We start from the raw sequence: 13,892 nt of genomic DNA on the forward strand, positions 1-13,892 counted from the left end.
ATTTAATCAGTTTTAGTTGCTTCCCACTTTATGGTAACTGTGATATAACAAATATTTGGTATGTGTTATTTATGCATGTAATTACTGGTATGATATCTTGAAAGCGCAGTCTGATCAGGATCCAAACTGTTTGCTATTCAGTCAGTAAAACAAAGATGTTAACCCAACAGTCTGGATTTTGATAAGACTGTTTTCAGAAGCAGGCTGATCTGGATCAAAACTGGTAGCATTTGCTATAAGGTCTCTTCCTGTGACACTGTATGTCATGATATGCACATGTATGCCTGTCTCTTCATTACTTAAATGCGCTTTTCTTGCAAAGCTAAGGCCACATCAAATTGATTACACGTTGTTGTTTTTTTAACAAATAGGTATTTTTTCTGAAGCAAGCAAAAAAAAGAAATTTAGTTTTAATAATTTTTATATTTATGCTATCAACAAGATTTATCCTTAGCTATATGTACAGATGCCAGAAATTCTATCCAAAATAAAGCAACAAATACTACATACATGTATAATTAAGAACATTCTTTTTTCCTTTTCGGAATAAATTAGAGCGAGTATCTTGTTATCAATTTGATGTTGCTGTCGTCTAATATATTATTCCTTTCATATAGCATGTGCTACTGTTTACCTACTGTTTACCTTAGTGCTATCAGCTTAGGGTTTGCATATTGAATGTTAAATAAATCTTGAATATTTTATGTTGTTGAATGATGTTACTTGTAAAGTATGCGTCCAGTCATATAAAATTAGTTGCGTACGGCGACTGTGACCGAGTTGGATTCAGAACCATTTCTGCCTCCACTTGAAAGCGTAGTATCGCTACTAGTCTGAGCAGGATCCAAACTGTTCGCCATTCAGTCAATAACAAAAAAAAATCACAGATCCAATCTGTTTGTTATTCAGTCAATAAAGCAAAGTACGGGCTGATCTGGATCCAAACTGGTCACAATCACCTAAAGGTCCATTTTCCTGTGATTCGACTCATAAAGTTCTGAAATGTCTCAAGCACTCCACAAGAAAAAATATGTTTATATATTTTATTTAGTGACAGAAATAAATAAATGTACAATACATAATCATTCTCATGTTACCACTAGTACGTATTAAAAACTGATTCAGGTCTCCGCATAACCAAGCCTGGCATTTCAAGATGGTGTTATTTTAAAAATTATTTTTGCATTCATTCAAAATTATACAATATATACACGTTAAAATCGAAATGCAATAAAAGATGAAGCATAATATTCTGTCACTTTAGACTTATTCTTATGATATCTAGACAGTAATATATATCAGGTAGCACATTCATTTCATATGATCCTTTAGATGTCACTTTCATGTTGTTTTGACAGTTACCTTCACAAAAAAACTTATTAATTGAACCCAACTACAGATTCATTCATGTTGGTTAACGCACAACAAACCGTAGCTATTTTATCAATTGCGGGAACACTTCCTTTTTCGTTCATGAAATAGTCTATGGGAAGTTTATCTTGCAAGATGGTATATATGTTGCGGACAAGACTTATGACTCTTTCAACATGGATTCTCACATGTGCAATTTTTCGAGTTGTTTCAACATCTATGGCTGACAACTGGGCCTTACCACGCATAAATGCTGGTATATTTATTTCCGCACAATGAACACCGACACTGTCTGCAATGTCAAAACCACGATCTGCTAAAACTAAATCACCTGGCAGAAGCTTGCCTAAAATACCACAACCTTCTGTCATACACTTGTCAGAGGCCTAGCCGCCTCACCCTGAAGAAAGAAATGAAATAGATCCTTGGGGTGTTATTCCAATCAAGAATTTAACAGTATTATTATGTTTGTTAAAGCTCCAGGTCTGAGCTCTTGCCATAAGTCCTTTGGGTCTTTGAATGAATATTTCAAAACAGTCAATTATGACAGCAGTTTTTTTTTGAGAAGTGTGTTCTGAATTCTATTGGCATTGTCTTCTGTAACTCCTCTCTCTCTGGCCAGTAAATCAAGTGTGTCAGTTGGATGTATAGAATGTGTATCATGACTAGAAAAATCCTAGACACGGTTGACATGGAGACACCAAACCTGTAAGCTAAGTCTTGCACCGGCATATTGAGCTTAAGGCGCATCAATGTCATTAATAGTCTTTCAAATGTCCCAAAGCCTATATTTTTTGTACAGATGAATGGAGTTACTATGTTAAGCACTATCATAAGGACGCGGAAGTTTGGCAGACCTGTATAGTATTTAACCTTTTCATTGTCATGTTCAAAACTTTCCTTTGACAGCTGATGTGCTTGCAATTCAGCTTTCCGCTGCATGTTCTCAGAGATCAGTCTTTGTATTTCACTATCTACCTGACTCTGTGTTACTCGTGGAGTAGATGGGCTCTCCGGAAGTTCACTTTCGACAGATATATTGGGGGGCTTGGAAGGACTCTCAGAGGCAAGCAGCAAGGCTGTGAATGCTTCATGACTGTCAGAGGTAAGCGGCACCGCTGTGAATATTTCATGAATCTCAGGCGATTCAGACTGTAACTCAATAAGTGCTCTGGCCACATGCTGCTTCTCTCGAACCTCATCCCTATCCAACTTCCTCTGGTATCTGAAATTAAACAGCATACTAATAATAACATGTACTTAAAGGGATCTTTTCATGCATTTTCAGATCAAACCACATTTATCATACATGTAAAGTGTACCTTTTTTTGTTAGTTTCTATCTTCTTCTCTTTCTTCAAAGATTTACTTGGTGTCAAGTCTTCTCCAAGAAGTAGTGTTGGGGCCCAATCAGGATTGGATCTTTCATACATACTAGATGGTTTTCCTGAAAAACAGAATGTCATTAAAATTAAACTATATATCAAATAAGCATTTGAGATGTTAATATTCTGAGTGCATTGTCATAGAAAAAATGTACACTTGTTCAGAGTCAGATCTATGCAAAGAAATATGCATTGACTGCACTTTACCGCTGCACGAGGCCTGAGCTAGCCTAACAATAACAATAACAGCCAAACATATCTATAAATAGAAAGCTCAGGCTTTAACTTTTAAAATAGAACATCAATATATCCATTTCAATTACTGTTTATAAAGTGATCGGAGCAGATTTTCGAGTATTTTGTCAGCGCATCTTTCCGGTTGATATTTGCCAGCCACAGTCGGCGCCGATCTGCGCTCAAAGTTTTCGTGAAATCGCCTTCATTTTCTCTGACAGTTGGAATTGAATAGAAACCTCGTCGTACTGAATTATCTGCTCGATTGCAGCAATCTTTAACCCAACATGACACACCCATATTTTACTAAAAATAGATGAATTCGTCATCCGTAGTAGGTCAAGCGTTAGTGGCGGTGTAAAAAGTACCAGGATGTGTGATGTCACATAAAAACTATGTATTAGCTGCATCAATGTTGATTGATGTACCTGAAAAATCAATTTATTGATACAAAGCAATACTTACTGGATGTTTAATACCATGAACTGATATACGCATACTCCATAGATGTCAACTGGTGAACTGCCAACCTCAACTGGAACTGTCAACCTGTAAAGAACAACAATATAAACAAACTTTAACAAAGAAAAACAAAAGGTCGAAAGAAATAAATTTAAATATGTGAACTGAACAAAATAAAACACAAATTGTTGACACATTTGACATGCAAGTATGCACATGCAGCATAAAAAATGACACAAACATTTGACAATCAGTATGAAAATTGCAGACTCAACGTAAAAGTCATCAGACATCAATTTATTATTAAAATTTATAATAAATCATTTATTTACATAGTAAAAACATTACAAAATAAAAATATGTGTATTATTCTACTATAATAACCTCGTGAATATGTTACATAATACCATTTTGAAGTGAATATTTAAGGGAATATATCATTGTTGTTGACATATCCGAATTCAAAAACACATTTCCGGAGAAATTCGGATGATGACTTGTTGTTGTTTTTTATCGAGTGCACCGGGATTGTCTCCCATATGGCCATCGCCCCCAGAAAGACGTGTTAGTTGGTTACGGGGGATAGTGCAAGATACAGAAGACACCCCATTCCAGAGGTGACCCTGGGTCTTTTAGTGCCCGGTGTATAGCACCTAGTACACTGCACCTCGGTTTAACGTCTCATGCGAAAGACGAGTTAGTAGGTTAGGTGCAGCGGGGGATCGAACCAGCGATCTCTGGATTGTGAAGCCAGTGTGTTACAACTAGACCACGGATCCGCTACGGATGATGACTTCCGGTTTAGTTATGTTAACGACCCTAGTTAATAACCTTAAAAATTCCCGCGCAATGACATGCGCAGCGGAAAAGAACTTTTTCTTCTTTTTGTTTCGTATAGAAAAATGGTAACTTTCTTCATTTCCGTAAAAATATCAATGCCACAACGAAGTCAAAGGGCAAAAGTACCTATTTTTCCACCAACCAAAACCTATTTTTACGATTTAAATCGAGTTAATATTATTATTTTTCAACTTTTTTATCAACGCTAGGTGCGCACGGAAGCAGACTATCGACTGACGTCACAGGCTTTCCCAGGAATTTTAAATCTCGTTGTTTAGTATTCTGTAGTGCGTTCAGTTACAGCGAACGTTCGCTATAGTTCGCGAACGGTCGCGAACGTTCGCTACTGACCGCTCGGTTCGCCGCGAACGTTCGCGAACCGAAGCGAACCCTCTTGGGAGGTAGTTCGCTAGCGAAACCAAGATGGCGGACAAATAAATACGTTGTATTTGTTCAGTGTAACTTCGATATTGTTTCCTTTTTTTTTTGTAGTACAAAAATGAATTGAACAATAAACAAAGTGTATATGAGGTTATGGGGATTCCGATAATGACGTCGCGTTTGCGCATCCTCAAATTTTGGCCGTCAACACTGCGGCCATTCTGCTTTTGTTTGCGTTTGATGATCCGCATCGTGATAAGATTTCGATCATATTTGAAACCCTTTTAAGAACAACAAAATACTCAGAAATTGAAATTCTTTCAGATTAAATAGAATCCAATGAATGAACACAAATAAGGACGAAAACAAACAACAAATTGATTGATTTTATGTAATCAACATAAAGAAACTATTTGAACCTATATGTCCGTAAAAACTGACCTTGTTGGAGATTAACTAAATCCTTCTGATACATGTAAATGTTTTTATTTAATTGTTCACACCAATTTTGACACTCCTTATTTCAGCATGTTTAACCACCCATTGTTTAATTGCCCCTTCATCACAAACCGATTATCTCGATATGATCGGATACTGTCCAGACAATAACTAAGAAAACAGGGTGTCATAAACCTAGGGACCTATATTTGTATGGGGTCTTTAACCACATGTGTCTGGTCATTAAACACAATTTATGATACCTCCGTGTCATCTCTTGGCATATTAAGCCAAACACTTAACAGTTGCTTTAATAAAACATTTGAACATATTTAAAAAATAGGCGTACATTTGTCCGAAATGGATTAACAGGAACTATTAAGTATGTATATTAACCAGTTTAAACATAACACTAAAGTGTTTTATAATGAAATACATTTAAAATATTGTAGAAATTTACTGCTACACAATTATCGTATTTAACGGGTACCTGCAAATGTAAACTCCGATGTTATAACGTGTAAAGATCGTGCGTTTTTGCAGTGTTCGAAACATCATCTTGAAAACAAGCAATCGCGTTTGATCATAATACGGATATAAAATACTTGGGTAAAATAAATGTATAGATTATGGTATAATAAAATGCCAGATTTGTATCCCTCATTATCACTACAATAAGTTTTCAATATAGATGTGCATTCAAAGACAGTTCAATTCGCAAAATATGCAGGTGTTTTTTTCCATTTGAATGCTAAAATTTATTAATATTTTCATTAAATGTAAACGAAACGAAAATTCATTCAATGTAAAAGAAAATAACAACTACATTTGAAGATTGTAATGTATTGCGCTATTTTAGGGCTTTGTTTTATAACTGATTCAATGTACCTCTTACACTAAATTTCGATCGCTAATGAAAAATAACACTATCGCATCCACACCACTTATAATTATAATCAAATTATTATAGGTTTTATTATTTTTGAAATATCTGTTAGATAAGTACTTTCTGTGTTATTAGCGATTTCCGCCATCAACATCGCAATCAGGTTACAATATACTAAATCTTTTTGGAGTGCAATGCTATACTCTCTAAAAACATGAACATCATTTATTTGAAGACACGGTTCTCTGTAGGGTCACTTGCCATGACTTTATTTTAGTATATTTCTGTGTGCATGTGGCAGGGAAAACATTGTTGTTTACTAGAAATTCACTCTTTTATCTGAAGATTGGAGACTACATAAGACTTTGACAGATGGCGGGAAACCCTCATGAACTGGATAGAAGCCGGTAAATAGATGGCCGTAAAACAGTGACTTTTGATTCGTGGCGAGTTCTTTCTTACATGTCGCGTGACCTATCTTTTTTATTGCTTAAATCAATTCGGCTTGGAATGCTCTTCGAAAAAAGGTATGGTTATGAGGGTCTCTATGCGCAAAAGTTTGACTTTATTTTTCGTTTAAGTTATTGCATTTACATTGAATTTGTGTAGGAAATCTCTTACTATATTGTAACCATCAGTTTTCTGGGAGCCGCCATCTTGAAACGTTCGCGCCGAACTTATCGTTCAATAAGACCGAATCGCAAACGAACAATCATTGGCGAACGTTCACTGTAACTGAACGCACTACTGGTACCCTGTTTGTAGTGAAAGGGGAAGGAACTCCAGTATTGTTGTCAAAGTGACATCATGTCCGGTATCTTCCGGAACAAGAAAAACCACTCTGGATCAGCAGACGATTTATTTCATAAATCAATCTCTGGGTTAATAGTCGCCATCTTTCGAACAACTTTCTAAGTACAACAACAACAATAACAGTAGAAGACAATTTTAATTGCGAAAAGTTTTAAAATTGAGTACATGTGTCACGGTTGTTGAGTGGAATAGTGTTATTTTCAACTGTGTACGAAGCATGTGAACTGGTAGTGGAATAACCGAATTGTTGGTGGAAATGGAATTTAGAAATATATCTAATAATTCATCATCGTGTAGAATAATCATCAGCAGCATTTCTGTGGAACATTGCACTATTAAAAAAACAAGTGTTTCATAGATATGGTGCTTTTGACATAGTTCACTAACCATCAAGACTGAAATGATTCATGCACACAGCAGGGGTGTCAATTGTCCCAAATTTGAAATCCGGAAAATTAGGCCGTAGGATGAAGGGAAGAGAGGGCGCAACCCCCCTAGCCCTAGCTTATTGTTCTTTTTTATAGTCTTTCTAGGTGCAATTTCTGGTGAGTACAATGGGAAATATTATAAACCAAACCATCCGTAACACCGCAGGTGTATTTGTCATTCTAAACAAATGATATTAAGAACTTCGAAATTAAATTAAAATCGACAAACCAGCGTATCCGAAAACGACTGTCCGAAAACATGTTGCGATACATCATTGCAAATGAAATAAAATATGCATAGCGTTTGACTGCAGAAAATGAAAACCAGTAACCAGTAACCAAGCAAATACGCAGTCAATATATAATTTGATTAACATATTGTTTTAAAATATGATATTGCAGTGCTTTACTTAGCCAGTTACTGCTCTCGTCAGTGCCAGTCGCTTACCAATCAGAAATCAATAAATAAAATCGGTACCAGGCGCAAATGTCCGGAATGCCGATGATGCTATAACAATATTCGTTCTGAAATGATCCCGCACTAAAAGAATTTTGTCCCTACCCCCACCAGCCTTAAACAAACTCATCGGATTAACATTCACCTCAAAATCAACCCTGGACGGCTCAAATCCGGATTTCCGGAATAATCCGGAAAATTGACACCCCTGACACAGGTAAAGTAAATAATTGATTTTGTGCAGAATGTTTATTTTTTACAAATTATTATTTAATTTGACCAATTTATTTTAGATTGATTGCACTGAAACTCAAAGTCTAAAGCTTAGTAAGACACTTAAGCCAGTTTTCTGACAAGAAACAATACTTGTTCAGAGTATAGCAGGCTCATGCGGCCTCTGGTTTATTAATTTGGCCTCGGCCTTTAACCTGGGTCGCTTTGATTTCAGGTGTTTAGCCCCCATATCAACAAGGCTCTCGACCCTATATGTATTTATTCATATTGTTTAAAGATTTTGAGAACCCTCACTCGGTGCCAGTGGGGATAAAACAGGGACCTTCTTATAGCTAGATGAATGCATCAAATATGCCAGCAACACTTTATAATCAATAACTTTATAATTGATGATTCTGTTCTTTTAACTACATTACTAATTTACCAAAACAATGTGAAACACATTTTTATGCCCCCAAAGGAGGGCATATTGTGATCGCACTGTCCGTCTGTCTATCCGTCACACTTTGCATTTAGGTTTCGAAAAAATGCTCATAACTTCTATGTCGCTTCAGATGTAACATTCATATTTGGTATGCATGTGTATATGGACAAGGCCTTCCCATACACACACAAATTTTTACCCCTTTGACCTTGAACTTAGGGTCGGCTTTTAGGTTTTGAAAAATGCTCATAACTTCTAAATAAAGCGTTTATCGGGGGCGTATGTCATCCTACAGAGACAGCTCTTGTTTTTGCTACTGTCCTCTGCACAAACCATGATATATATGCATATATGCATCCAACCAAATCAGTAAAACTATTTGTCACTTAATTACAGTAAACTTATTGCATGTTAACTTTTCACCAATATATATATATACATGTATATATAATTATATGTAACAGATCTTGAAAAAAACTCACATCAAACTTCAAATTGTTTTAGTAAATTATAGGCTTTAATTGGTATTGTGACATTGACACCACTCATGCATGCGACTATACAATTATACAACTATGGAGCACATTATTTATAAGAAATTCCAATACATCAACATATCGTCTCAGATTTAAGGCAGATAATCTAGTGCTTTTTTGCTGCCATTTTTACTATTACACATTTTTTCATTTTATGTTATGATGCATTGATCTTGTTTCTAAATTAACCAAGCAATCATGTTAAACTTTTGAAGAAAGATGTTGTCTGATAAATATAGAAAATATAATCACTACAAAGTGAACAAAATTCAGTTGAATACTGTGACCAACAAAGATTTGCCAAAGAGCAATTCAGATCATGATTTAAATTAAATACAAGTAATATGAAAGTCTGCCTATTGGATCCCAGTTAAGACTTATTTGTCAAATCTGCACATTAATTTTCCCTTAGCCATGTAGAATTGGGGACTAAATACCATCAAGTCATGTAAAAAGGAGCAGGGTATAGCACGCTGTTATTGATCTCTTGAGCTTTCACATGAATTTTACGGGTTATTTTCATACAACAAATGATATTATGTAGTGTAATGATAAAGCATTATGAGCACAAATTATATCTCTTACTAGTGGTGCAAAAATCATTTAAGTGTCACATTTCAAAAGAAAATTTATATAAAAAGGTATTACTAATTGTTAAAACGTTATAAAAGGTTATTTCAATTCACTAAAGCATTTAATTACAAGAACAAGTGCATTTTATGTCCATTACAATACATGTAACAGTATTGGCATTGTATTTATCTGCATTTGATGTGCATTTAATACACTTAAAAATGCAGACAAGACACACTTCTAACAGAAACAAATGTATTTTTTTCTGCATTTTTCCAGCATTAATACTCTTCAAGTGTATTTTTTATCATCCCAAATACACTTTACCAGGAAAAAAGTATGTTAAAATGCATTTTTAGTTTGTTTTCAGTATATTTTCAAATGCATTAAGACACTCTTTTCTTTTGCAAAAAATGTTGAACAAAAACTTGAAAATATTTAATATACTAAAGTGTAGTAATAATTAAAGTTTTGTATGAGCATCAAAAACAGTGTCAAATTCATACCAGTGCCTATTTAGTAGCAGTAGGCCTTATATGGTCTACTTGTGGTAGAAATAATGCATTTTGTATAATACAACATACATAAATTAAAAAATATAGCTGCCCATACAGTTCAATACAATGTTCAATTAACTACACTATGCAAAGTTGAAATATGACATCAAGCTTGGAATAATCTTTTCAATAATGAATAATATGCTGTTTTAATTTATAAGTGAAATAAACACTTGCATATAAAAACTGATTTTAAATCAAAACTAAATGTTTAATTTATGTTTAATTTGATTTTTAGCTCCACTGGCTAAAGGTCCTGTGTCCATCGTGCATCCATGCATAAACTTTTCCTTTAAACATCTTCTCCTAAACTACTGGTCCAATTCTGATGAAATTTCTTAGGAATGTTCCTGGGGTGTACCTCTTTCAAATTTGTTCAAATTATGCCCCTGGGGTCAAATTTGACTCTGCCCTGGGGGTCACAAAATTGAAAATTTGCTTAAATAAGGCCTATTTTGTGAAAACTTTCAAAATCTCCCGTCCATTACCATTGGGCCTAGGGCTATCAAATTTGGTATGTAGAGACATCTTATAGTCCTCTACCAAATTTGTTCAAATTATACCCCTGGGGTCAAATTTGACCCTGCCCCGGGGGTCACAAAATTGAACATATGCTTATATAGGGTATATTTTGTGAAAACTTTACAAATCTTCTCGTCCATAACCATTGGGACTAGGGCTACCAAATTTGGTATGTAGTGGCATCTTATAGTCCTCTACCAAGTTTGTTCAAATTATGCCCCTGGGGTCAAGTTTGACCCTGCCCTGAGGGTCACAAAATTGAACATATGCTTATATAAGGCCTATTTTGTGAAAACTTCAAAAAATTTCTTGTCACTAACAATCCGGCCAAGGGCTATCAAATTTGGTATATAGTGACATCTAATAGTCCTCCACCAAATTTGTTCAAATTTAATCCCTAGGGTCAAATTTGACCCTGCCCCAGGGGTCACAAAATTGAACATATGCTTATATAATGCCTATTTTGTGATAACTTAAAAAAAATCTTGTCCATAACCATTAGGCCTAGGGCTACACAATTTGGTATGTAGTGACATTGTATAGTCCTCTACTTAGTTTGTTCAAATTATGCCCCAGGGTTCAAATTTGACCCTGCCCCGGGGGCCACAAAATCAATTATATGCTTATATAGTGCCTATTTTGTGAAAATTTTAAAACTCTTCTTGTCCTTAACCATAAGGCATAGGGCTACCAAATTTGGTATGTAGTGACATGTTATAGTTCTCTACCAAGTTTGTTCAAATTATGCCCCTTGGGTCAAATTTGACCCTGCCCGGGGTCACAAAACTGAACATACGCTTATATGGGGCCTATTTTGTGAAAACTTTAAAAATCTTGTTGTCCATAACCATTGGGCCTAGGGCTACCAAATTTGGTATGTAGTGACATCTAATAAACCTCTACCAAATTTGTTCAAATAATGCCTCTTGGGTAAACTTTGACCCTGCCCCGGGGGGTCACAAAATTGAATAAATGCTTTTAAAGCGCCTATTTTGTGAAATCTTTAAAAATCTTCTTGTCGAAAACCATTTGGACTATGGCTACCAATTTTGGTATGCAGTAACATCTTTTAGTCCTCTACCAAGTTTGTTCAAATTATGCCCTTTGGGTCAAATTTGATCCTGACCCGCATGTCACAAAATTTAACATTATATACGCTTATATCTTGCTTTTTTTTGTGAAAACTTTAAAAATATTCTTGTCCTTAACTCTAGGACCTAGGGCTACCACATTTTGTATGTAGTGAGATATAGTAGTCCTCTACAAAGTTTTCTCAAATTATGCCCCTGGGGTTAAATTTGACCCAGCCAAGAAGGTCACAAAAGTGTACATGTGCTTAAATAGGGCCTATATTTAAGTATTTGCACATGCAGAGAAATATGTTTCAGCCTTTTTTCAGCAGTGGAGTGATACAGGGCCATCATGGCCCTCTTGTTTAAATACTCAAAAAATGAAACCGTGTTCATGCTTGCATGAACACAGTTTATAAATGCTGTCAGAATTATAAAATATGCAATTACTATAAATACAAATGCCAGGGAAAAGTGCTTTTTGTACTAAAAAATTCCAATGAATATTACAATAATACATTCTGAATACTTTACTATGTAATTAACAGTTTTTGTCTGAGAAAATCACTAAATTTTATATATTTATTCAAATTCACATAAATCATATTTCAAAAACACATCATTACTTCAAATCCTTTCACACAATACTGAAAAAAAAGCACAGTTTCTGATTGTTATTGATTCTTTATTAATTTATACATGTACCATTTTTTAATCTTGATGCATCCTCAATTGTATAATGCACATCTTAATCTGTTTTAACAATTACAATATAAAGATTAAGGCTGACTCAGTAAAATAATAATCCATGATTTCTGCAGTACTTGCAGACAAAATAGAAATACTGCTGTGATATTATCTATCTATCTAATGGGATATTAATTTGGCTTCAATAGAAAAAAATCAAAGCATACACATGTATAAAATGTGTATGTATATATGAGTTAAACTTAAATTGATTGACCATCGATAAAAAGATATTATAATATATGTATGTATATATATATCCTTGTTAAACAAAAAATTAAATATGTATGTTTCTATTACATCATTTAGGACTTTTATTTTCAGACAAAGTAGAGTGAAGCTTAAAACAGTATCCAATTGTAACAGTCAATTTTTGGAAAATCAACCTTATAATTATTTTCTGTGTTGGCCAATGTCATAATTGGTATAAAATGTATATTGAACTGGAAGTTTTCTTTATTTTAAATGATAACATTTGCTTGGTCAGCCATAATTGTCACAATCAAGTGGTCTTTTTACACTGTAGTTTTCTCACTGACTATGGGTTTGTTCCGAGAATGAGCCACACAAAGTATCGTTGGGGAGATGAGTTGTCAATTTTATGTTTATCAGTCTTTCATAATCCAGTATACCTGTAAAAAGGGAATTTGTAACTAATAATCACACAATATACACAATTAAAATTGTTTGCATTTAGATTTATTTAGTACTGCACATTAATCATTTTCCAAAAATATGTAGCAACATTACATTATATAATGCTGCAATACTAAAGTAATTTACTAATTAAAGGTCGCTGATGTGTAATGGATGTGGTGTCCACCTAATGATCTGGAGGTCACTGGTTTGATCCCCAGTGTGGGAGCATTCTTAAGAAATCTCCAAGAGACACCCAAGTACTGGTTCTAGGCCCAGGAAACGAACTCAAGAGCATTTCACATACATGTACGTAGTTAGTACTTTAAATTTAATCAAACTAAAAATGGGTTAAAACTAACAACTGAAACCCTTATTAATACATTTTATTTTGAATCGAGCAAATGTGCAAATTCATTAAAAATAATGAGTAAAATTTAAAAATTCTACTTTAAAGTAATCATGATAATTTAGATCATTTTCAGAATATTTAATGATGATAATGATACAATTATATATTCCCTAAATGATAAAAATAAAACATGTAATGTTAATTTATGAAAAAAACGTTTTAATTTTATCAATATCATGGTAATTACAACTAGATACAGGCAATTAGATCAGAAACGTGCATTAATTATATTAACCCATTCATGCCTAGCGTCCTGAAAAAAGGACATTGCAAACAGCGTAGACCCAGATGAGACGCCGCATAATGTGGCGTCTCATCTGGGTCTGCGCTGTTTGCTTAAAGAAATTTCTGTAAGAAATATTCTAAATATAGAAATAAATATACCAGACACCCCTACTTTTGGAAATAAATTGATCCAATTTAGAAGGATGGGAGAGTCCACTGGGCATAAATGGGTTAATGAACAACCCAGACATTTGTAGTGATT

At 34.4% G+C, this 13,892-nt stretch overlaps 1 protein-coding gene across 3 annotated transcripts in view; it reads right to left on the bottom strand.

The window, feature by feature from the left end:
* Window positions 1-1,029: 1,029 nt before the first annotated feature.
* The window catches only part of LOC127867213 (uncharacterized), a 48,795-nt gene continuing 35,932 nt past the window's right edge, over window positions 1,030-13,892 (bottom strand). For 2 of the 3 annotated variants that reach the window (XR_008043367.1, XR_008043366.1), the window contains 3 exons: window positions 3,455-3,538; window positions 2,694-2,817; window positions 1,030-2,596 (listed from right to left, as the gene is read on the bottom strand). Coding sequence is in view for 1 of the 3 variants with exons in the window: in XM_052408258.1 (XP_052264218.1) it covers window positions 1,909-2,596; window positions 2,694-2,803 (798 nt within the window). In the remaining 2 variants the exon portion in view is untranslated. Of the gene's footprint in view, window positions 2,597-2,693; window positions 2,818-3,454; window positions 3,539-6,116; window positions 6,137-13,892 lie in introns of those variants that run through there. The other variant, XM_052408258.1, reaches the window with a different exon arrangement.

This window comes from Dreissena polymorpha, chromosome 2 (genome assembly GCF_020536995.1).
Source record: "Dreissena polymorpha isolate Duluth1 chromosome 2, UMN_Dpol_1.0, whole genome shotgun sequence".
Lineage (NCBI taxonomy): Eukaryota > Metazoa > Mollusca > Bivalvia > Myida > Dreissenidae > Dreissena > Dreissena polymorpha.